This window comes from Cavia porcellus, unplaced genomic scaffold (assembly GCF_034190915.1).
Source record: "Cavia porcellus strain 051 isolate PalLab524CR breed Dunkin Hartley unplaced genomic scaffold, mCavPor4.1 scaffold_8, whole genome shotgun sequence".
NCBI lineage: Eukaryota > Metazoa > Chordata > Mammalia > Rodentia > Caviidae > Cavia > Cavia porcellus.
In genome coordinates, this window is record NW_026947491.1 from 85,935,135 (window position 1) to 85,960,376 (window position 25,242).

Below are 25,242 nucleotides of genomic sequence, written 5' to 3' on the forward strand. Positions count from 1 at the left end.
TTGTCCCTAATGACAAGACTGAATGTTTATTTTATGATGGAATAATAGTCTCTTGTGTGTATATGCTGTGTTTTCTTTATCCATTCATCCACCAGTGGGCATGTCCATTGATTCCATAGCGCAGTGGATATGAAGAAGGCTGCAGTAAACATGCTGTCCAGGATCTCTTTGATGCAGTGATTTAATTTTCTTTGGATAATACCCAGTAGTGAGATTACTGGATTATTTGGTCATTGTATTTTTTGTTTGTTGAGAAGCCTCCAAACCATGTGCGATTATGCTGTATCTGAATATTCTGAATCCTAAAAATTTTTATGGCAAAATGTTTAGTTTCTATTTTTATGAATGGCGGCTGTTTCATTGTTTTTGAGGTTATGTCAAATTGTTTCCTAATAAACCAGTTACACCAATGTGCACCAATTTCAAAACATAGTCTTTATTATAACTAACAAAGGATGCACAACACTTTTAGGGAGAAAATCATGGAACTATGTTATAAGATAAAATTAAGAATGTAATTTATCTATTGATAGATTAAATGTTGTAAATAACAAAACTTTCTAAGCCAGCATATATATATATTCAGTTCTATCTTTAGCAAAATCACAATAGAATATTTTGTATCACTTGATGAGTTATGCTAAATTATTTTGTAGAAAATTATCCCAGACTTTCATGAAGGAAAAAATGCTAGAGAAACTTTTTGTATCAAACAGCAAGGTTTAGTTTAAAGCCAAAGTAATAATGATGGTGTGATATGAACTCAGAAGTAGGTAAAGAGTGCCAGGCATGGTGGCGCCTGCTTATAATTCACAGCAGATGGAAGGCTGAAGTAGGAGGATGGCAGGCTTAAGCCCATCACAGGCAGGTTAGTGAAACCCTGCCTTAGACACACAAAAAGGCTGCATCACAAAAAGGTTGACTGGGTATAGCAGGTCACTTACTTATAACTGCACAGAAATCTACAAGTGTCTGAAAAAAGTATTCTAAAATACATGCAAGGAGTAAGACCACTGCCACATAGAGATTTATGATTCTTGTACTCTCTCTCCCTCTCTCTGTGTATATATTGTTTTTTCTTTATTATTATATAATGTCTTTACCTGCTTAGTGATTTTGAACTTAATTGCTACCACATGGAAAGTAATAGGACCACTTTTTTCTGTTTGCATTCGCCTTTATCTCTTTGATTATTCCTTTTTTGATTATGTAAATTATAATATACTTAAATTATATCCATCTTATTTGCATTATATTCTTCTTCAGATGACATCATTTATTAAGTAGTTCATTCTATTTTCACTGTCCTGGCATATATATATGGTTTTTGTCACTTAGCAAGACTATATAAGCTGCTTACTAAAAAGTAGTACTTTCAGTCTATTTTTACTGCTACTTACTGAAATATCCATGTCTATTAGGAAACAAATTAACCTGTTGTTAAAAACAATGAAACAACCACCAAAGCCTCAGAAGCATCTAAATAAGATATTGTCATCCACAAAATCTAAAGTATTTTGAATTGAATGAAAACGTACAAAGTACATATCAAAAGAGGAAGCTTCCTTGTTTCTCCTCACCTGCGCTCCTCTGTTGTAAAACCCCCCCCTTTCCCTCCCTCCTGGCTTCCCCCCTGGCTTCCCCCCGGCTTCCCCCCCTGGCTTCCTGTGTCAGTGAGCTGGGTGCGGATTTTCCTGCTGGGCTCTGTTTTCCTCTCTCCCTTCTCTAACATGGGTGAGGTAGAATGGGGTTGACCAGTCGGTGGGACAGAACCTCGCCCATGGTACCAAACCCATTGGTGAAGGGCTTTGAAGGAATGATGCTGTGTCCCATGCACGACTCTCTAACTACAAAACTAGTTGGGACTATTTGAGCTTCAATAGGAGTGAATTTATAAAAAGTCGTATGTACATTATACTTAAAAACTGAGTTATTAGGTAAAATCTAATTTTTTTCTGGAGTGTATTGCAATCATGTCATTTGTATTTGACTGATGTTTTATTTCCTCTAGAGTCTAATAGTGTTAGACGAAAATTTGCTCCATTGGTTTTTTTCCTTAAGGACCAGTACAGAGAAATGACTTTCTCGTTTAATATTGAAGTTGGTTGATGAATGTGCACTTGGCGTCGTAATGCATTTGTCGAGTCCCAGTGGCCTGGTGCTCATGGAAAGAAGAGCTCTGGGCTGAGCTGAAACCTCAGAGTCAAAGGCGATGCGTTGTGCCTTTGTCCCTGGTGCTTACTGTTGTGTCTTCTCTTCTACCCTATGAACATTTTTAGCACTGAGGAGATGATAAACAAGCCAGAAGCATTTGCTTAAGGACTGTCAAATGACTTCTTGATTTATTTTGTACAAATTGGAATCATTCTTTTTTATTCAATGTCTAGAAGTTTTTATGAAATTTCAAAACTTTCTTTCTTGCCAGAAACAAGAGATCCGATGTTAGAAAAGTAGCTTATCAATGCCTGATGGAACGCTTGAGTCCTCTAGTATTAAGTTATGTGAGAAGAAAAAGGTTTCGCCAAATATTCCTCGAGGAGATGCCCTGGAGAGCTCAGATGAACTTGTTTCTGGCAGTCACACATTTTTACCTGTTTTTGCAAAGGTTCGGGGAGCGTAATAAGACGAAATCTGGCATTTCGCATGTGGCGGTCAGGTACAGTATAACACTGATAAATCATACTTGTTAAATCTCGTGAATACGTGCTGTATATTTGTATGTTTGAGGCCCAGTGTTCATGACAATTTAATGATGTTTTATAGTCTACATTTTTATATGGGTCATCCATACATTTCTTAAGTTTTTGGTTTGGAACCTTTTCTAAACAAGTGTTGGATACACAGGCTTATAATATGCCAGTTTGCATATATCTTGAGTATGTTTGTTGGTGTGGCTTTTCGTGCAAGGGTAATTTTGTAATAACTGTGGTGATTTTGAATCTCTATTTTACTTGGAAGTGTATTTGACACCTCTGTAAATAGAGATCATATTTTCTCATATAATGAAAGTTTTCCACTGCTAATTCAACAGACATTTTTGAGTTCTCATTGAATCTCTTTGGCTAAGTACTGTGGGAGATAAAATAGATCAGTACATGATATGGAAAACTATGTAATAATTAAAAAGGCAATTGGAATCATTCATCTAAAAAGAAATACCTATTAGATACAGGGTGCCTATTAGATACAAGCACCTGTTAGGTAAAGAGCGCTGAGTTAGGTACGATGGATATGCAAAGATGATTCTCTATCTTGTCTCTCTGTCTCTTTCACACACACACACACACACACACACACACACACACACACACACACGTAGGGTGTATCACAAATGATCATGAATAACTATAATGAACGGTAGATGATCAAGTACACTCAAAGTTGTCTTTGTTACTAAATAGAGGCTTTCCTCTGACTGGCTTTAACAGGAAGGTTTCATGGGAAGTGACTAGCAGCCCGGGTCTTGCTAGATGGTCCGGGTTTAGAAATGTGCGGATTGGCCAGGTGGGTGGTGCATGCCTGTAATCTCAGCACTCCAGAGGCTGAGGCAGGAAGATTGTTGCAAGTTCTAGACAGGCCAGGGCTACAAAGTGAGGTGAAGTCCAGCCTGAACTGCATTGTGAGAACCTATTTCAAAAAGAAAAAAAAGTGCAAATAGGGAAGTAGACATTGTCTAGTTAGAAAAATACAAGCAGAGCCCAGCTAGGAAACATAGGATGAAAACCCCCAGATACCTAGGGCATGTGAAAAGGAGTGGTGTGAAATAGTTAGAAAAGTAATTCAGTACCACGCCACTGAGGACCTTCAACTTCTATTAAACCTGAGCTTTATTTTATATACAGAGAACATTATTGAGCATTTTTGAGCAGGACTGTGATACAAAATTTCTCTAGGAGCAACATATCAAACAGGTTGAAGGATGAAAGACTCAAGACGGTGCTATAAATTAAGGGGGTAAATGGAACAGCTGAGCATACCTTCACATACAATAATATCAAACATAACAAACAGTATAAAACCATTCAAGAGGATGAAAACATTACAGGACTTCGAAACCAATAACAGGAAATGAACAATGGCTACTATAGTATCTCATTTTCCTTAAAAAAATTTGTATAATTATACCATCACACAATAAAATCTAGTAAGACACAACAGGACAGAACCAATCAAAACAGAAGAACAAAAGCATGGCAGGACTTCACAACAAGATTTTCAGCTATTTCAAAGAAAAGAGACTTTATGGCAGCTACTGTTGATATCCGGTTGTCTTGGGAGAAGTGCTGTGTGATTGTTCTGTTCTGATTTGCTTTCTTCTGCTCTCTGTTGTTTATTCTCTTTAAAATAAAAAAAGCGGGTAAATGGAAACAGAGCTTTGTAAATGAGGAAAGGAAGAGGGTGGAAAGGAGGTGTGGTGGATTAAAAACTGGTGGTCGACTTAACACCAGCTGAACTGAATGAGCACGGTGCTGAGCATGGACGGCCCCCTGAGGATTGTGGCCAGCATAAAAGAGACCTGGAGGAACAAGGAGTGTTGTGGGTTCCCTAAGTGCTGTTTGGAGCTGTTGCTCTCCTGGGGAAGCTGTGGAGCTTCTTCCCTGATACGAACTCGGCTGTTCTCATCATCAGAGGGGCTCGGGACCTCGCTGTTGCTGAGAGGAGCTGCGGTTCACTTTGGGGGAGCTCTGATCCTTAAATTGCTTCCGAACTGTGGTTAAAATCACGGGCAGTCCAGCCTTCACAAACACATTTCTAGATAGTTCTCTTTGCTGTGTGTGCTGGACCATATCTCCACTGAAGCAGTAGTTAGCTTTGCAAAGTGACCATTCATGGTGTGGTGACATGAAGCTTCCTTGGTGTTTTCTGGACGCTGAGCAGTCTCTCTTGAGTGCCCCACTATGTGCCATTAAGTATACACAATTCCTTGAAAGCACAATGTCATATTTGTATCAGTACATGAAACTTGTTGCTAAATTTCATTTCTCTAAAACTCCTACTGTGTGTTCAGTAATTAATTGATGAATGAATTAACTTCCGGTGGTGAATTGTTTACAGCTTAGACTTAAAAAAAAACGGTAATTGTGGACAGTCAGCATCTTTATTGAGTTGTGTTTAATTCAGGTGATTGTAAATTCACGCAGATGATTGCTTTCAGAGCTCAAAGAGTGAGTATAGATCTCTCATTCCCATTTTCAAGGGCACTTTCAGGGAAATAGATATTGATGTTAAAATTCCTAAGAGCCAGGTTACACTGTATAATTTAAAAAGTTAATGGGAAAGTGTTTTCATTTGATTAAGTGCCAAAATACTTTATGACCTAAAATTTGAGAGCATTCAGTCACAAATGTTTTAAAGATAAAAAATAGATTGTATTCGACAGATTTAATTCAATTTTGCTTTTATTGTGTTTTTAATGTGATTTTTTTGCCTTTACAGTTTCCGATCATGTGATCCTAATTTATTCTCACTCTACAATTCAGGAACAGTATTACCAACAGGAAAAATGACTGTAGAAAATTATAAAGCAGTGCTTGATTTTCCCCTTACAGCTAAGAAAAGAAAAGCCAACTTACCATCAGGTAAAATAAGCATGATGATTCACTATCACATTGCCTCTGGAGTTTTTTTCAGTAACACATACACAGATGTTGTCATAGTTTAGATCTGCAATGTCCCCCCAAATGCTCATGTGCTCAGAGGTGAGGATTTGGGGAGCTGATTGGATTGTGAGGGACTGTACTTGTCAGTGGGTTAATCCTCGGATGTGTTCAGAGCTGAATGCCCGGTAGGAGACGGGGCTGGTTGAAAGAGCTGGGTCACTGCGGAGTGACCTGGAAGAGTCTGTCTCCCACCCAAAGCGTCCTTTCTCTCTGCTTCCTGTTTGCCATGAGCTGAGCAGCTATCCTCTCCCACCTTCCACCATGCCTTTCTTGCCTTGGAGCCAGCCAACTGTAGACTGAAAATTTGAGGCAAATACATCTTTTCTCTTTTAAGTTGTGGGTGATGAGTATTTTGTCCTAGTGACAAGAAAGAAAGTCACACACACACAAGACTCATAAAGATACACATATTGTCTCCCTAAATCAGTAATTTAGTTGAGTTTTTTGAGTTCTGATGTTTTATAGGAAATTTTTACACTTGATATTAAGAGTCTATATTTTAGGGTAGCATATATTTGGAAATAGCTATTTTCCTGTTTCAACCTAAGCCAGTTTGGCTGTTCCTCTCTTCTGTTAAACATCGGTAGCCTCCGGTAAGCTCAAGGCTTGCTCTCGGGTGTAACACTTCAGTTCCTGTTCAATACTCGGCGTGGTTTCTGATTTCTCCCAGGGTATAGACCAGTTTTAACTGGTTCCTACATGCCATACTATGCATATTGAAGTATTCAAAAGTCCATTCCATACATACGGAGTCTAATTGTTTTATGTAGATTATAGAATATACCTTCCTGAGGTTTTTTTCTTAAATGGGCTCCTGGCTCACGACCCCCCAGGAATTGGCTATAGGCCCTTCTGCCATCCAGACGGTGTTTAGTGCAGAGTCAGGAAAGCGGATAGAGGGAACGGCTCCTGCTTGGATGCCACACCCAGGGCAGCAGGGCTGCTGCCCACCTGACTCAGGATGCCTTGTGCAGACTGTGTCTGAGTCCTGGGACGGCCTGCTAGAGGGGAACGAGGAGCAGTAGGGTGCTGCCATTGCTGCTCCCCAGGCACGTGCATGCCTCCTGCTGCATTGCTCCGTTTGGCTTCCCCTTTGTCTGAAGTGCTCTCCACGGTTCTCAGTGGCTCTATCATGTCCATCCCCTAAGGTCTAACAGCTTCGTTTTTCTAGAAAGTTCCTCCTGTTCCTTGTATTTCTGATTCTTTTGTCCTTTCTCCAAGTGTATGTCACATTTTTTTGTCTGGTTTACTTATTTGATGCTTTTCACCTGTTGTATTTTCAGGGACTTAACTCTGTTTTCAATCATGCTGTATCTTTTTCTTATTATTTTTTTAACTGTAGATGCTGCAGAATTTTCTGAGTTTGCTAGTTGCAGAAGTAAAGAAGAAAATATGTCCAAGGCACCAAAAGTTCATGACTCTGACTCTCCAAAGGACCGAGCACCAAATTTGGGACAGGAGCATTTTATGAAAATCTTTTTATATTGCAGGAGAGCAATGGTAATGTAGAACTTTCATTTGCTTGTGTAGTAGACATAAATTTCAGCCCATAAGCCAGACCTGTTAGATATGTTGTATTTTATGTGTACATAATTTTAGTTTGATCTTGTTTTGTTGATCTCATCTTGTTAATTTAATCTCAGCCACTTTGGATGTTTGCTTCCTGCTATGCACACTGAAGTTAGGTTGTGCTCCTTTGGTCATCTGCCATCCATCCACTCAGAGCCTGGGTGCCCTTTGTCCTCTCCATGAAGTCCTGCAACTATACACACATCTCTGCTACTTTTGTTCCACAGATAGTGTGCGGGATTCTCTTGTGAGGCCAGAGGGTCCTCTCTGGGGTCTTGGTGTCCCCTGAGGTGTCATCACCTTCTCTCCATCCTAGCACAGGCTAAGATCATTCCAGGCTACAGAAAGCTCTGCCCTTGTCCGAGTCACTGGCTTCTATTGACCGCTCATGTCTTTGCATATCAGTGCCTTTCTCTCTTCTTTTTAAATCTTATGTGATGGATTGTTAAACATGGAATTGGAATCAGTAGTTGTAATGAAATCTGGAAGGGAGTATATTTCAAGCTTCTCAAGAGGTGAGGAGAACACTATCCTTTTAGATAAGAAAAGAATGCCTAAGCTTCCATATCCTGCATGGAATGGACAAAGTGATTTGATGAAACATGATGCAAACCCAGAGCATCACCCTTTGACCTGAATATGGAATTCTGTCCCCTTCCCACCAGTTCTCTCCCAGGGACATGGAGTTGCTAAGTCCTGTTCATTTGTGGAACTGAACTCTTCCTATTCCTCATCTTCCTGCTGAAGATACTTCTTCAGCTCATCCAGCCTCTGCTTTCTTAACAGTATGGACCTCCTTCCCAGCTGGGCCTCCTCAGCCTCCACCTGCTCTCCTTCGTGCTTGCTGGTCTCAGCCTCTAGTGCTCTTCTCTTTCCAACGCCTCCATCACCCTTGACTCATGACTTGCTCAGTTCAGCATTCGGGTCCCTGCTCCGATCTTGGTGCTCACGTCCTGCGTTGCCACCCGGTAGATTAATGGTCACACGCAAGTCAGCACACGCCTCTGCTTCCTCTCCGGATAGAATGTTAATGCATAACTGCGTCCCCGGAGTTATTGCTAGAATCAAATGGCACAATGCAAGTTAATATCTTACCACGTATAAATCACCACCTGGCATGTAATAGATGGTGTCATTTTTATTACTGACATGTAAGATTTGCATAAAGCTAAAGTTTTTCTGAAATCTGTAACTTTTGGAATTTGGGGGCCTTTTGTGTGTTGTGTCACAGGTTCTTGCCCATCGAGGGGGCTACTGGACTCTGCTTCAGAACTGCTGTCGGGCCTTCTGGAACTTTACCCAGGAGTTGCAGATACTTCTTAACCAGACAGTGGATTTGTATAAGACATTTCCTGTGAGCCATGATGGTTTCCTCTGTATCTCTGTCTTAGCGTTCTATTTGGGAGCAGATTTACTTATTGACATGTTAGTACAACTACAAAATACCAATTCTATTCAGGTAAGGATATACTGGTAATTCCTTTTTTTTTGTATTCAGTTAAGAATATCTTCCATGCAGTGTGAAATAAGCAGAATTACTAATTTCCTTGAATTCCCATTTGGGATATCTATCTATCCGTCTATCTATCTATCTATCCGTCTATCTATCTATCCGTCTATCTATCTATCCGTCTATCTATCTATCCGTCTATCTATCTATCCGTCTATCTATCTATCCGTCTATCTATCTATCCGTCTATCTATCTATCCGTCTATCTATCTATCCGTCTATCTATCTATCTATCCGTCTATCTATCTATCCGTCTATCTATCTATCCGTCTATCTATCTATCCGTCTATCTATCTATCCGTCTATCTATCTATCCGTCTATCTATCTATCCGTCTATCTATCTATCCGTCTATCTTTGCCATTATTATTTTGTTTAAAATCATAACTTGCATAAGTTGATAAAATATTAAGATATTAAAATTATTTTAGTTTGATCATTGCATTTGTTAAAGAGAAAGGAAAGTAAAATGTCCTGAGTTCAACTCCTAAGTAAAGTATTCCTTGTGCATTTAATCTACATAACAATCATCTTGACAGATAAAGAAACACCCTTTGGTAGATCAGTACAGATTACTAGTCAGTCTTTATTCCATTCTTTTATCTTCTCTGTCCTTTTACTTGAGCTCTACTAGAATTTAAAGACATTTAAAATGTACTACTCTGTTGTTTAAAGCATGGAAATGAAACAGACAATATAGATATAACATATCCTTAATACCAAAAATTCATAAGCATATGACACAATGGACAATGAAGTTTATAATATTTCTGCATGAAAATACAGGACAATAGCATGAGACAGAAAGAGTATATTAAGTAACGGAATGAACAAATAATCCAAACACTTACCTGTTTAAAAAGGGGAAATAGACCTAAAGAAACATTATTCAAAAGAAAACCTAAATGGCCAAAAGGTATTTTAAAAAGCTTCATATCATTGTTTATCAGTGATAAATACATCACTAAATGTAAATCAAAACTATATTGAGACAACACTTCAGTTCCGTTAGAATAGAGATCAGAAAGACAAAAGGTACCAAATGCTGGCAGGCGTGCCAGGGAGGGCCGCTCTTACACACTGCTGGTGGGACTGCAAATTAACTCAGGCGGTATGGAAAACGGTTCACACCAAATATGTTCAGCTACACTAACTTGGCTCTAGATTTTTCTTAATTTCATCAACCTGTGCTATAGCCTCCATAAGGATTTGGTCTGCAGGTTTGGTTTTACAGTGCTGGGCGGGGAAGTGATCCCCAGACAACACAATGGCCATTCAGATGAAGAGCTGCACAGGGCCAGCGGAAGGGGGCTGAGTGTTAGTCCCTCTCTACTCTCCAGGGCCTCCATTATGTTCAGCTACCTGGTGGCTCCCCTCAGAAGAGAAATTTAAAATATACCCTGGCCGGGCAAGCTGGAGCAGCCTTCTACCTGTTGGGCACACTGACTCATCAGCAGGGTGTTGTGTTCTGAGACCCCAAGGAAAAGAGAGGGCAACTGTCTGGGACTCTCAGGCCTCACCAGAGGCCTCTGCCAGTGGCTGTTCCCGAGCTGTGTCATTTGCCATAAACCTGTGATCACTGCACACGAAGGCTTCCAGTGAGCTCTGAGGTCCTTTTGGGGAGTCACCCGCTCTGGCTGTGTTATGGTTCCCCTGAACTCATAGCTGGTCATTTGGAGAAGCAGGTGACCCTGAGACCTGTGTTTGGGTAGCCCTTGCACCCACGACATCTGACAGTGACCCTGGGCAGTGTCAGGACTGGAGTGCGGCACACTTGGGGGGATGTACACGGAGCATGAGAGTGCATGTGTGTGCCCCAGAGCGGGTCACGGGAAAGGCCGAAACCTGAGGTTTAATGAAACGTGGAAGAATGTGCTCCTAGTGACAACAGGGCTAAATGCACACATTACCACAGGGTATGGAGGACGGTCTCCAGGTATCAGGAAATTAAACTGTGCGATCTTAAATAACCTGTAAGTTAAAGGACAAGACACAAAAGAAGTTAGAAAATACGTAAAGCTGATGGTAGACGGTCAGTGTTTGTAGAATTTGATTAGAGCTGTACAGAGGAGAAAAGGCACAGCTTTAAATGCTTACTAGGAAAGAAGACACTGTCTGCCTAAAGAGCTAGAAAAATTAACTTCAATATCAGTGTAAAGAAGAAAGGGTATAAGGAAAAAATTGACAGAATGGTTAACAGAAACCAGTTAGATGTCAAGCAAATAAACAGAAACTCAAAGGAAAAAATTAATCAGGTCCAAAATCAAACCTTAGAGGACTGGGGATTTAGCTCAGCAGCACGGCATCTGCTTGGCAACTGTGAGGTCATGAGTTCGATCCCTGGTACCAAAAAACCAAACCAAAACAAACCAAGAAAACCTGTAGAAAGGACTATTAAAACTAGAATACTGCTAAAAATAATGATAAAAAACAAAAATAAAAAACACAAATTGCTGATATTGCTGGGTGTGGTGGCCTAGGCCTGTAATCCCAGCACTTAGGAGACTGAGACCAGAGGATCACTGCAAGTTTGAGGCCAGCCTGCTCTACATAGTGAGGCTGTGTTTCAAAAAGAAAACAAAAAACAACCCCTGCTTAGAACCCCGCCCCCCAAAACAGAACAAAATACACACTTCCCAAAAAACAAAACACAACAAATTCCTGATACTAATGATGAAAAGGAAATATGGCGACAGATCCTACAGATCGTAAAAGAGAAATAAGAGAATACTGTGATCAATTTTGACCAACAACTTTGAAAACTTAGAAGAAATGGATACTCTTTTTGGAAAGTACAGTTTAACAAATCTGACGCAAGAACTAGTGAATTCATAGGAACCTTCCCATAAAGAAAATTCCAAACCCAGAATATTTCCTGGGGGAATTCTAGCAAATGTACAGAAAAGAAATAAAATGTCTTACATCAATTTTTTTCAGAAATGAGGCCAGTTTTGCTTTATATAGCCGAGATATTGACAAGAAAATTGTCAGCCAGTATCGCTCAGGAACATACACAGAATACTTCTTTATGAAATGTTAACAAATCAATCCCCAAAAATATACAGATAATGATCTAATTTGCAAAAATACAAAAACATGTTACTGGTAATCAAGTGAAGCTTATCCAGGAAATGTAAGGTTGAGATTTAAAAACCAATTAGTGTAATTCACTGTAGTAACAAGATAAGGGAGGAAAATCATAAGGCCAGTGAGACAACATAAGACCATTCTAAAAATTCAGTGTCCATTGTTAGAAACTCAGCAAGCCAGGAATAGGTGACATCTGTCTTGGGAGGGATGGGGAAATGTTGATCCATGTGTACGAAGTCACAGAAGCAGGAAGCTCTGGTGAACCGTTACAGTGTGGGGATTATAGGTAACAGAGTGTATTACACATTTTAATGGGCTCCAAGAAATGGGTTTGAAATTTGTCACTATAAATTTTTTTTTGTCTTTTTCTTTTTTTATCGTTACCGGGGATCAAATTCACGACTGCCTGCTTGCAAGGCAGGTGCTTATGCCGCTGAGCTAAATCCCCAGTCCCCCACTATAAATGTTTGAGGAGATAAAATATTTAATGTGATTTAAACATTGTGAAATGTGTATCTGTATGAGACATGGTATCCCACTAATATGTACAACTTTTATGTTTTTGTGTGTCAGTTAAAAATTAAATTCTAAAGAAATTGATTTTTTCAACCTGATGAAGAGTACCTACAGGTAACAGTGCATTTATTAATGGCAGATATTAGATTCTTCCCCCTAATATTTGTACAGAGAGGGTATCTGCTCTTTCTGCTTTTGTCCAGCATTGTGCTAGAGTTCCTGGTCAGTATGGTAAGGCCAACTAAAGAAACAAAAGGAACATAGCTTAGAAAGGAATCCATAAAACAGTTTTTATTTGTGAACATGATTGTTTTACTTAGGGAATCCTCATCCCTCAGGACTCTAGTAAACGACTATTAGAACTACTAAAGCAGGATATAGGATCAATATTCAAAACTTAAATTTCCATTTACTTACAGAAAACAATTAGGAAGTGAAAACTTAAACATAATTATATTTAAAATACCACCCAAAGTATCATATATTTAGGAATATATCTAATGAAGCTTGCACAGGATTTTCACATTAAAAGCTATAACATATTATTTAACAACAACAACAAAAAAGGGACAGAACCTATAGATTTAAAAGACTTATGAGCACAGCAAATTGCAGTGTTTGGGCCTTATGATCCTATTTTGACCTAAAATACTTTAAAAAATAAATTACTAAGATAATAAGAGAAATGAGAACTCTGTTCAGTGGCTGTTCAATAAAGATTTTATAGGATTTTTGCTAACCTCTTTTTCAGTAGGATTATAATATTATGGTTATATTTTTGTAGAGCTAATTCATATCTTTTTGGAGAAGTATGTTGCAATATTTTTAGACTGATTTAATATAATGTCTGGGCTATAATTCACAATAATGGAGTGAGTGTGGGTCCCACGAGTTGGTCATTATTGAAGCCGGTGGTGGATGCACTGGGGCTCATTAGATTCCTTTTCTTCCTTTTGAAAGCTGTTAGAAATTTTCTCTAGTACGAAGTTTTAAAGAATTACACACGGCCCATACTGAATCTTCAAAATGTGAGAGTCTGTCCATGACCATGCCAGAAATCTCAATTTCCATGTGCTATTTTGAAACTCAAAAAAAAATTTCCCCTCAATGTTTCCAGGTAACGTTGTGAAATTAGGAAGTAACACTCCTCATTCCAGGAGTAACACTCTCTTTTTCCTCTCTTGAGTTGGGATCAGTTGAGAGCTGGGTGCTGAGTATATAGTTGGGGGTAAAATGTCAGCTCCGCTGTTAATGAATTCTGTATTGTAAGAAGCGGTAACCACAGAGGACTCCCCTATCCTTCATCTCAGAAAAGGACTTACTCCACAGCTCGGGCATGAGCCACAGACAGCAGAAACCCTCTTTCTTTGAGGATAGAGTGGTGAAGAAATGTCCCTGTGGGATCCTGTGGTCAGGCAGAGCAATCGCCCAGGAAGGGTCAGTTGAGATAGATGTGACCTCTTGCATACTCACTAAGAGCAGCGAGGGGAAGACAGGGCACCTCCACTTGGAGGCCTTAGGTCAAAGACGCGGAGGGAGCCCTCTGTGCAGACTGTGCTGCTGGAGGTCTTCTGTGGATCCGGTGGCTTAGGGACTGAGCTCGTAGTATCAGTACAAGGTCAGCTAACTTTTGTAAAGCGTATCCTGTGGGCAGGGCGCTATGCTAGGGAGCAGGTGCTGCAGCTGGTGGTCAGCCCTGTGCAGCCCAGCCTCACTTATGCAGTTGTATCTCACAGGTCTTTTAACTTCAAGGATTGTGAATCTTAGCATTTACTTTTGTTCATCCTTTCTCTGCCCCTTAATGGCAAGTCCAGGGAAGCTGGACTTGGATAGCTTAACTGTTTTGGTTGTAGACTGACCCTCACTTAGATGGGTCCAACAAGCTTTGCTTTGTCTCAGAAGTTTTTAGAATAGATAAACACATCAGAGATGTAGGGGAAATGAATGCAATATTATAGTGGAAACAGTGGCCACCAGTTTCAGTAACCCAGGTGAAAAGAGGGATTAGAAGACTTCTTCCATGGGTTTGCCTTGCAGCAAGGAAGCGGATATAAATTATGTACATTAGTCAGTGTAATCAAGTTGTTAGGGAATTTCATTATTTATAGATACTGGAGCTTGTTTTTCCTAAAAACTCTGGCATGTTGGTTTAATCCCATGACATAAATGGGTAGTGACTGTCTATGAAGTGGAGACCCCAGCCTATGCGTTCCAATGCGGTAAATGTTAGTGTGCATCATTATTGAAACTTAAGCTTGAAATACTTAAAGAAAATTAAAAATTCAGTTGCACTAAAACCATTCTAAATATTTTGCGGCCTTTTGTGTCTAGTGACTGTGTCGAACTATTATCAGACAGCACAAATCCTGTATATTTTCATTGTCACTGAAAAGTCTACTGGATAGCACCTCCCAAATTATCAAGCTTTGATTTGCAGAATAAAACATGCGTAACACTTTCTTTTCTGTTCCATTCTTTTTCATGTTATAATATTCATTTTTCAGGAAAAATAGGCAGTACAGTCAGAAATTACACAAATTGTTTTTTAATGTACCATTTGCAGTCTGTTGAAGACAAAGGAGAATTCAGTGTTCCAAGCTGTTACGGGAATATCAAATATGACAACGGAGGCTCTAGCCTCACTTTTGAGGACCCTTTGGACGATGTTAATGTGGTTGATTTGAAATGGATCCATGACTTTGTGCTAAAATCACTGGAAGTTTTATATCAAGTAGAAAAATGGGAAACTCTAGTGTCACTTGCCATTCAGTTCAATATGATTTCCCAGTGAGTATCGCCGTCATTACAAGACAGAGGCTTCACTGCACAGAAAGTCTTTTAGCTAACGTTCGCTTTTTCCTGCATTCTTTGCTCCTGCTAGTGAGAGATACACAGAACAGGTGACGCCACTCCTGGTCTATGCCCAGCGTCAGCTTCTTCTGAGAATAGAGAAGTTCAAGGGCCCAGATGTTCCCCAACAAGCTTGTGCAAGGTTTGAGGCTGAACATGGGATGAAGGTAAGTTCAGCTCTTTTATTTGTGCAGCTGTGCGTTTCTTATTAGTGTGCATATTAAAAAAAACGACTTAGGCATTGGAAAAGTGTTATTTTCACTTAGGCGTTTATCATTCAAATCATCTGACATTACTCAGAGCTCTCTGCTTTCCGGTGTTTTCCAGGCACAGGGTGAACTGTAGTTAAGTCTTTTTCCACCAGTAGTGTATAGTCAGGTCAGGGCTGACTTACCAGTAGGCACAATTGGGGCAGTGCCTAGAGCCCGCAATACTTTTAGGGGCCCACTATAAATGTTTCAGTTGCTTTTCAAATAAGAAAATAGCATGCAGGTTAAAGAAAATGTTTTATTAGACTCAGACTGAAACAATTATAAAATACAGCATTTAATAGTTTTATATGGAGACACAGGCCCCCAAAGGTGACAGTGCTTAGCTTAATCAGAGAAGAGATACAAGTTAATATTCCCACCATTTTAACAAAAATGTAATGGTCACCTGGTCAGAGCCGCACAGTCTTTGTCCTGCCCTAGAGTCCCTGGCACATGTGGACTGGAATCCAGTCCCTGCTGTGGGCTTGTGGTGCCACCTCCATCCGTTGACTGCCTCTTGTGTCCCGGGGGGCCCTTGCCTGCTGTATGTCCCATGTGGGGAGAATACAGCTGAGTTCCTGCTTCATGGAGTTTACTTTCAGAGGATGGAGATGGAGTAGTTAGAAAGCTTTGTGATCATCCTAAGTTCTCCAAAGAGAATGAACTAGATCAGTGGGCTATCGATGGGCTGGGGCAGGAGGTGGAGAGTTTAGCGAGACCTTTTAGGGTGATGCTCCCCAGCCCCAGGGGAGAGCCAAGGCAAGCGTCCTGAGATGGGACAGCAAGAAGGTCTGCCTGGCTGGAATGGGGTGGAGACGGGCCTGTCCAAAGCAGCGCTGTGCTTTCTGGCCTTCTTTGCTGTGACTTCCTCTTCTCCCCAGGGTCTTGGTGTTAGTGTACCCTGAGACTCTGCTCTTGGACTTCCTGTCTGTTTACTCATGCGCTCTCCCTCAGGAAGTAAATTCAGCCTGTGGCTCTAAGGGCATCTTTATGACATCTGTCCATTCCATCTCCACTCTGGACCCCACTCCTGAGTGTTGTGTCGGAATATCGAATACATCCCTCAGCAGCCACGCTTCAATTGGAGAAGCAGAATTAGCAAGACAGCTCTCTGTATCCATCTGTCTCAGTGTCTGGATTTATTGCAACGAATTGACTTAGGTGATTGTGAGTGCAGGCTAAGCAAGTCCAAGGAGAGGCTGTCAGAAGGAGCTCCACGGGCATGGACAGAAGCTGTTATCCACAGCCGGACCACGAAGAGAGAGCAGCTGTAGGTCTGATCACTGCTTGGTGTTTGGAGCCCTGGAGACCACTGTGCAGTTAGGTCAGGCCCACTGAAGGTGATCTCCCCAGCTCACGCTCAGTTCATTAAGAACTTCAATTAGCACCCACAAAACTCTTTCACAGCTGTGCCTACGTGAACGTTTGCTGGAAGAACTGGGATTCATTGTGGATATCCTGCCAGATGGATGTTTCCTGCCCTTTCCTTGTCTTAGCTTAGTTCTAACTAAACTGACCTGTGAAAAACCACTGTGCTGCCTGGTCAGTGCCATCTCTTTGACACGAATGCACCTTGCAAATTTAGCAAGCCTCTTCTTAGAGAAGTCTATCTCGAGGAATCTCTCCGCCTCCATTGCTGATGGCCTCCTCCTCCCAGCTGCTGAGGCTGGACACCTGGGAGGCCACCCGGACGCCTCTCATTTCTTGCCATACTTCAGATTAGTTTCCAGATCTTCTGCCCTCAAAGTGTAGTCGGCACCTGAGTGTTTCTCACCACTACCATCTCTCTGAGGCAACCACTGTTTTATGTGTTCGAGTTAATTACACCGCAGCCCTAGCTAGGCTGGAGTCCTGCAGCAGGCAGAATGACTCTTTAAAAGCCCAAGCCAGATCAGGTCACGACTCTGTTTAAATCCTGATGATCTCTCCCCGTCTTCGACTCACGGTATTGTGAACTTACTTGTTGTGGCCTTAGTAGCACACACCTCGTTCGTGTAAGTCACACAAGTGCGTGCTCCCTGTGGTCTCCAAGGACTCACATGCTGCGACTCTCAAGTGTGAACTGCACGGTTTAACTTCCCTGTTCCTTACGGTATACCTGCCTCAAGGTCTCTGCTTTTGCTGTGGCCCCTGTTTGGAGGACCCCTCGCCCCCATACACCCTGGTTTTCCTCTGTCTTTTTCAAATTCCATTATCATTTTTGCCATGTGTTGCCTTCATGCTTAGGCCTTTCCTTACCATCTTGCTTAAAGTTATATAAGCCTTTGCTCTGTTTGCTGCGACAGCAATTACGTTTAGTATACTGTCAACATACTTCCCTATTTTATTTTTCTTCTTCTATTAGAATAAATTCCATAAAAAGTGGAAATGTTTGCTGTTTGTTTCTCTGATGTGTTATCCTTTCAGTATTTGGCGCATAATAGGTGGTCCATAAAGATTTGTTTAGCAAGTTGGAGAGGCAGGGAGGACTGAGTCAGCGAGAGCCTCTTTAGACTGCAGGCAGGAATTGAGATTTTATTAGTCTGTTTATATCTCATTATGGAAAATAAAGGAAGATAAAGAAGAATTATCTGCTTGAGAAGAAGGGCTGTATTTTGAATGCTAGGTCTGATCAAGGAACGGGATTGGAGAAATGGAGAGAGAAGAGTCTCAAACTCTTTAAATGAATTTGCTTTTGTCTAAAAGTTTTCTGTTTTCAAGTATTTTACAACTTGCAGGCTCAGATATCTGTTAGGAATTAACTTCTGCAGAGGAAATTAGTTTTGTGAAACTTTATCTGGGAAGCTAAAATTGCCTTAATTATGAGTAGGCTGGAGAAACCTGCCATTGCAGGGGCAGGAGATACTTTATGTTTCAGCTTACATAATGGAAGGTATATTTAGATGCACGAATTTATGGAATACCAGGAAACCATATTCTAATTGCTCTGCATAATTTGCCTAATGCTTTTCCAGCTGTGCTATACACAAGGAACATGAAAAATTATATGGCCATGTTCCCCCCCAAAGTTCTCATGACCTAATGCCTCCTTTCAGCTTTTATTTGTAGCAGTGTTTTGTATCTCTTCATCTTGACAAATAAAAAAAAATTGAGATAAATATTTTAAGTAAGCCAAATCTTTTAACTCTAAATAACTGACTAAATCATATTTTTTTTCATCTTTTTCTGAAGATCACCTGCCGAAATTTCATGGGGAAGCAGCTGAAGATTGATTCTCCTCCGCCCAGCACAGTAATGGATGCAAGAGGCCCTACAGACTTACTGAAAATGCTCGTCCATTCAGGTCTGAGTCAGTTTTAGATTGAACCTGAATTTTCTTCATGCCAAATCTTCCACAATTAAAATATTTGTAAGAGCTCCTTTGCAGGTTTATTCAAAAAGAATCCATTTGGTATTTACTACCTTCTGTTGCTATGCATGTCAGTTATCGAGGGTTAAAATATTTTAAAAAGTTTACTCTATAAGCTAAAGAAGGAAAACGGAAGAAAAGAAACAGGTGCATTGGTGGGAAACAGTCCCTGTTTCATCTCACTGGAAACTGCTGGCTATTTGAACTTCTTGCTATTTCCTTCGTTTGGTCTTCCCTCCTGTAAAGGCTACCGTTTCCATAATTAGTGCACTGTGGATCATTCTGCAGGCTCGCTCACAGCTCCACCGTGCTCTTTTAACTAGTATGCAGGGGATGATTGGAGAATGTTGTGCCCTGTTTGCTTTTTAGTGGATAAACCCTTTCAGAATGCTGCTGTCAGTGTAACTTGAAGAAATGAGGCAACAGAATAAAATGAGAACATAAATGATGCCCACTCGCAATTACACTTTTCTGGCTTAGGAAGAAAGTGTAAGTCTTCTCTTTGAAGAGTTAGAAGTCTTCCACTTGTCTGTTGATTTGATGTGAGTATGTGTGTATGTATTAATCATGCGTTTCATTCACTCATTCATTACTGAGGCCGTCACCCAGCCTAACACTGTCCAGCAAACACTGACTGAATAGCTACTGTTGTTTTAAGTGTGTAGTTCAAAGAGTTCAGAAAATATATCAGAGATTATAACATGCACGATGAAGTCTGTAACATTATTACTGTTGCTATAAACAGTAATCATTAACATCTAGCACCTGCTTTTCAAAGACAGCAAAAGGCAAAAAGCTGACTTTGTAAATGTGGGCAGGTGTTAGATGATACAGTGTCTGACAGGTCAGAGAGAGAGATTCAGCTTTTATCTGGAGAGCTGAGGGATGCCGGGGAAAAGGACTCAGAGAAGGAAGCGAGATGACAAATTATATAGTTACGGTCTTGTTTTTTTGGATGGATGAATACAATTTTTAAAAAATGAATAAAATGAAAATGATACAGAATTTCAAAACAAAATAATAGGAAATTAACACGGGTTAATATATTGTATATTGTTATCTTCAAGGTAGTTGTTCAGATTATAAGATAGAGGGATAAAAATTATCAAACAATTGAACAATGAAAACACAAACTGTTCTTTTTGGTGAACTAACAGAAGTTAGTAGTGTAGTTATATATCTTGTGTGTGTGTGTGTGTGTGTGTGTGTGTGTGTGTGTGTGTATTCCCTTCTTTCTTTTCTTCTCCCTCTATCCCAGTTGTTCTTTCCTTTTGAGCACTTTCTTTACCTGTCGCTTTCACCATATGTATTTTACATTTTGGATCTAATTTACTCTTTCAGCATTTTACTCTAGGGAGACAATACAATGTTTACACATGTGAGTTTGGTTTATTTCACTAACGTGTATGGTCTCAAGTTTCATCCATTTACCTATAAAAGCCTCAAGTTTATCTTTCTTTATAGCCAAATAATACTCCATTGTATAAATATACCACATCATTTTTATCCATTCTGCGGTTGATGGGCATTTGGGTTGTTTCCAAGATTTAGCTATTACAAATTGCGCTGCTATAAACACGGGTGCAATAGTGACGTTCTTGAAAGAACCTTGACATGAGCCTGCGTGGAAGCAGGAGGGTGACTGTGTTTAGCTCATATGTGAAAGCAGAGATGACCAAGGCTTGGGGCTGGGTGGTGAGAACAGAGGAGGGGACGGGTCTAAGGAAAGGCAGAGGAGGACCCTGGATGTTCTCTGGACTGGTTGGGGGTTAAGGATAGGTGGAGAAGGGAGTTCAGAGTCCTGGTTCCTTAAAGATGGATCATGGTGCCTTCACAGACAGGGAAATCCAAGGGAGGCTTGGGTTGGAAGCAAAGCTTGCTTTGGAGTGACAGAGTCTGCCTGGGAGGTAACCGAGTAGAACCATCTGCACGTGCCTGGGTATACACTGGAGCCCTCAAGAGAGAGCTTGCCGGAGAGCTGTACCTTGGTCATCAATATGTTGGTGGTGGTTGCAGCCAGGGACTTGGCTGTGGCAACCCTTGGGGTAACCTCCTGAATAGCTCCGTTTTGGAAATTGTGCCAATCAAAACGGGCTAGGGCTGCAGAGCAGTAACAAATACTCCAGGTCTTATCACACACAGGAAAGATTTTCTTGCTGTGCAACTGTATTTAGTGGCATTGAGCACCTGGCGTACTGCTCATATGGATGGAATGTCCACCTTGACACAGATTCTGTGACTGTTTCCAAGGCAGTAACAGGATGCCAGGGCCGCCTCTGGGGGCGCTCTCTTGGGAGACTCCTCCAGAAAGGTTCTGGGCCCAGCCCTGGGTTTGTGGTGTGATAAGGGCCACTCGTGGGTTCTCTTATGTAACTCTGTGACAGCTCCGGTGAAAGAACTGTGCTCCAGGCGCTCTCTCGCGTGCTTTGTGAATATTAGGTCATAATCACCTAATGAGATTGGTTTATTGTTTCCATTTTTTCCAGCAAGATAAAGAGGTGGGAAATCATGCACTGGCTCATGCAGCTACTACTAGAAAGTGACATATGTCACATCTGCTGGCATTTCATTGCCTAAAGTTGCACGGCCACGCTTACCTTCAGAGAGGCAGGAAAGTGTGCTCAGTGACTCTGTACTGGGGGTGAGGAGGCACCACCCCAACAGCTGTCACGGGAGCAAACAGAGAAAGAGCAGAACATGAAAGAGTGGGGCCCGGCCTGTGAGGAGCGACGCGTGGTAAATGAGAGTGGGACATGCAAGGCCAAGGCAAGGAGAGCTTTCAGGAAGAGCAGTGGTCAGTGGTCAGTGAGTCGCACGGTGATGACAGGCCTTTGGCAAATGGGTGGGCACTGTCTAGCCTGCTTTGTGCTGTGCAGAGCTGGGCCTAGCTCTCTCTGTTTCCCCCTCCTGAGTTGCTTTTCCAGATCTGACTAGAAACCCCAACTGCTTCCTCCCAGTTTTATCTTTGCTCTGTCCTCTGTTTTTCACTCTGAAGCACTTCTCACCATCTGCATACGTTACAATTTTTTTAATATTTATTGATTGCTAATTTGTTCCCTCTAGTACAGTGTAAGTCTGATGAGTGCAAAGGACCATTGCTTTGTTCATTAATATGACCTTCAGTGTCTGGTGCATAGCAGGAACTTAGCGTCTATTTGCTGACTGAATGACTTTGTGACCTTGGAAATAACCAGAAGAGTGGGGGTACTGATCTGGACCTGTAGAGTCACTTGGTAGAGAATTGCCTTGCAAGAGGCTTGGTAGTGACAAGAAAGAGGGCGAGCTGCAGAAGGTAGAGGGAAACGGGGAGCTCGGGAGTCCTGGGGGAAGTCCTGCAAGGTCCTTTGCTCCGTTGGGTGTCCTTTTATTGAAAAAAAGAGAGCATATTTGTATATTAAATGGGAAGAGGCAGCGGAGAGGGAGACCTTAGAGATGCAAGAGGAGGATTTTTGACAGAATAAGGACCTTGAGGAGAAAAAAGACAGAGCTGAGGCAGAGGGGGATTAGCTTCATACAGAAGGGTAAAACCCTCCTGCTAAGGCTTAAAGGGAAAAAGAAAGAAGGAAGGAGGGAAGGAAGAAAGAGAGGAAGGAGGGAGGGTAAGAAGGAAGGAAGGCAGGCAGGCAGGCAGGAGATTGGACCTGGGGCTGGAAGCTGCTGGGTGGACAGGCTAGAAGATGAAAGAGTTCTCACTGGGTGCAGGCGGATTCCTTAGGGAGGCAGGGAGTTGGAAACACAGCTAAGGGCGAGAGGGTAGGGACTTTCTTCTTCTTTTTTCTTTTTTATTTGTTTTTATTTAAAGAGAGAAGAAAAAAAGGGCATAAAAAACAATGCAGTAAAAGGGTACAAATAATACAGTATTTCTAAAAAAAAATATATTCAGTACGAAATCACCAGTTAACAGGCTACACGTTATCTTCCCAGAAACAGTTGTCCACATCACTAAATTAAATTAAATATAAAGTGAACATTCATACAGTGGAATTGGAGACAGTTCCATTCAGTGACCCAACAAAAGCTCAGTTATATGGTTTTCCGTCCTACACTCTCGAACATACCTCCGGTTATATCCCTTAGTCCACCTACTTTCCTCTCCTTTTTACAGTAACAATTAGACTTTTAGGGCTTTATTACTCTCACGGTTCTTATTACTTTTTTGAAGAGAATAGAAACAAATGTGACTAAACAAAACAGAGTCAGTTAGAACAGAAGGGTGGGCATAGCACAGGATGCAAAAATAGAATAGCAGGTGATCAAAAGTGGTTACCATTGTGCCTCTTGCTATTTTCAAATTGAGTTGTCTATCACATCAGGTATAATAGAATTGATCAAAACAATATGGAACAAAACCAATAAAATCTACAGTGAGGACCTTACAGGACTTCAAAAAAAAAAAGGATGATAGTCAATCCATATTGGCCATCATAGTATATCTTGTTGCCTTCAAAGTGATTGCCTATTCCCTCAAACTTGATACTATCAAACAAAATAGAATATATAATAATCAGAACAAGATGGGGAGAGCAATACTGGGGTTCAAGTCAGGTTAATAGGACAACAAAAAAGTTACTATAATATGTCCCATTATTCTTTAATTTAGTTTTTAGGGTAGGGACTTTCCAGAGGAGTGTGACAGAGAGGAGCGGGCCCTGAGGGAAACAGAGGCAGGAGGGCTGGAGAACAGTGTTCAGATGCGGGCAGTCGGGCAGTCGGGCAGTCGGGCAGTTGGGCAGTCGGTATGGAATCAAATGAGCCCCTCCTCTACAGTAAACGCAGCAGAACCACCTGTAAGCAGTCAGATCAGGCGACTACTTCGGATCAAAGAATGTGATTCTTTTGGGGTGTGTTCACCTTTTTATTTTGATTCTGCCTGTGAAACCTCAGGGGTTTCTTTGTTTTAGGATCCATGACTAAAAAGCATTGCTACAAATGTGAGAAAGTGTGTTGAAAATAGTTGTTATCAAAAGGATGACTAACATCAAGAGAAGCAGAGGTGTGCACCTAGCAAAGCTCTAGCCCTGGGTGCCCCGAGCTGTTGTGCTGTGGAGGGCACCATCTGCTGTGGGCCTCTGGGGAAAGCTACACCTGGAAGGGCAGGGTGGGAAGGCAGGACAGAGCGGGAAGGGAGGTGTGGTCAGTGTGGAGTGGGCCTTTGGGTTGATTCTCAACTGTTAGCGGAAGGATGGCCAATTTGAGTTATGGCTAGAGCAGTCATATTGAAGAGAAGAATTTGGAAAGCATTGTAATAACATCAGTAAAACTGCCTGAAACTATATTTAGACTCTTTGATTTTTAGTCTCAGGTGGTAGTATTGTATATTCATATTACAGATGGGAAAATTAAACATTCTTTGCAAGTAGTGGGACAGACCCTGGTTTGTCTAATTTCTCCCCACATGAATGCCTCACTGGGCTACCCGGCCTGTTCTCCAAAGTTCCTTCCAAGTTAGACTCTTTTCTAAATTTACAGCCCTCAAGAAATAATTTGCTATATTTTGGTGGTCATAGGAGACGGACACTTATTCTGACATACTGTGAAGGCATGGTAGTTTTTAGGTGTCTCTGCCTCTAATTACAGATTTTACATTAAGCTGTTAAAATCTTGGCTTCTAATTTCTAGCTCTTTATTAGACCCTAGGACCTCTGCAACTAGAAGCATCTTTTGACCTGTGTTTTGGGTTTATTTGGCAAATTTTGAAGATGCTGAATTTTTTCAGTGTACTGAACTCAGGTCATTAGCATGTTTATAACAGTGCTGGGTCTTACGTATATCACCATGATGTGTTTGAAATTCCTTTGTAAGACTGAGTATACTCATGATGGCTTCTGGAGAAGATTGCCGCTGTAGAGCCTCATAGATTTTCTTCTGGAAAAAGGGCATCTGGTGGTAATGCTTGGTACGTTTAATTCTGCACAGCAGATATTGTATGCTCCGGTGCTGGGAACGTTCGGCATTCTCATTATTTAACGGCATCCTGTTCTCCCCCCGACTGTTTAATAATGCATATGTAATTTGGTGTAGTCTCGGTAGGATTTGGAAACGTGAGAATACCTCATTTTACAGATTATGCTTATCTTGATGAGTAACTTGCTTGCTTATTTAGCTCTGTAGGGGAGGTAACCCTAGCTATGCCTTTTATTAGAACTGTTTTCTCCATTCTACGTGGGATCTATTCCTTGAGTTTTGACCTTTCTGGTATTTAAATTCTCTGGCAGGGTTATTGAGTTCTCAAGTGTGTGTTAGAAGTGTCTCTGGGCATTTGGATTGATCTGAACAATTGTGTAGCAAGCAGCACCACATTTCAAATCACTCCGTGAGTGCCTTCCTCGGGGGACCTAACTCTCAGGAGTCATCACCTTTTCAGTTTCCATTTCTACACTTGGTTCAACAAAACATATAACATATAACATATTACATGTAACGACCGCCTTCAGACCATTACTACAGC

The 25,242-nt window shown here is 41.1% G+C and overlaps 1 protein-coding gene across 1 annotated transcript in view; it reads left to right on the forward strand.

Moving 5' to 3' along the window:
* Cfap54 (cilia and flagella associated protein 54) overlaps positions 1-25,242 on the forward strand; it is a 346,516-nt gene that overhangs the window by 155,577 nt on the left and 165,697 nt on the right. Inside the window, exons 34-40 of the mRNA XM_063255344.1 lie at positions 2,426-2,656; positions 5,437-5,579; positions 7,003-7,160; positions 8,461-8,688; positions 14,908-15,131; positions 15,226-15,361; positions 18,617-18,728. Of these exons, the coding sequence (XP_063111414.1) occupies positions 2,426-2,656; positions 5,437-5,579; positions 7,003-7,160; positions 8,461-8,688; positions 14,908-15,131; positions 15,226-15,361; positions 18,617-18,728 (1,232 nt within the window). The remainder of the gene's footprint in view (positions 1-2,425; positions 2,657-5,436; positions 5,580-7,002; positions 7,161-8,460; positions 8,689-14,907; positions 15,132-15,225; positions 15,362-18,616; positions 18,729-25,242) is intronic.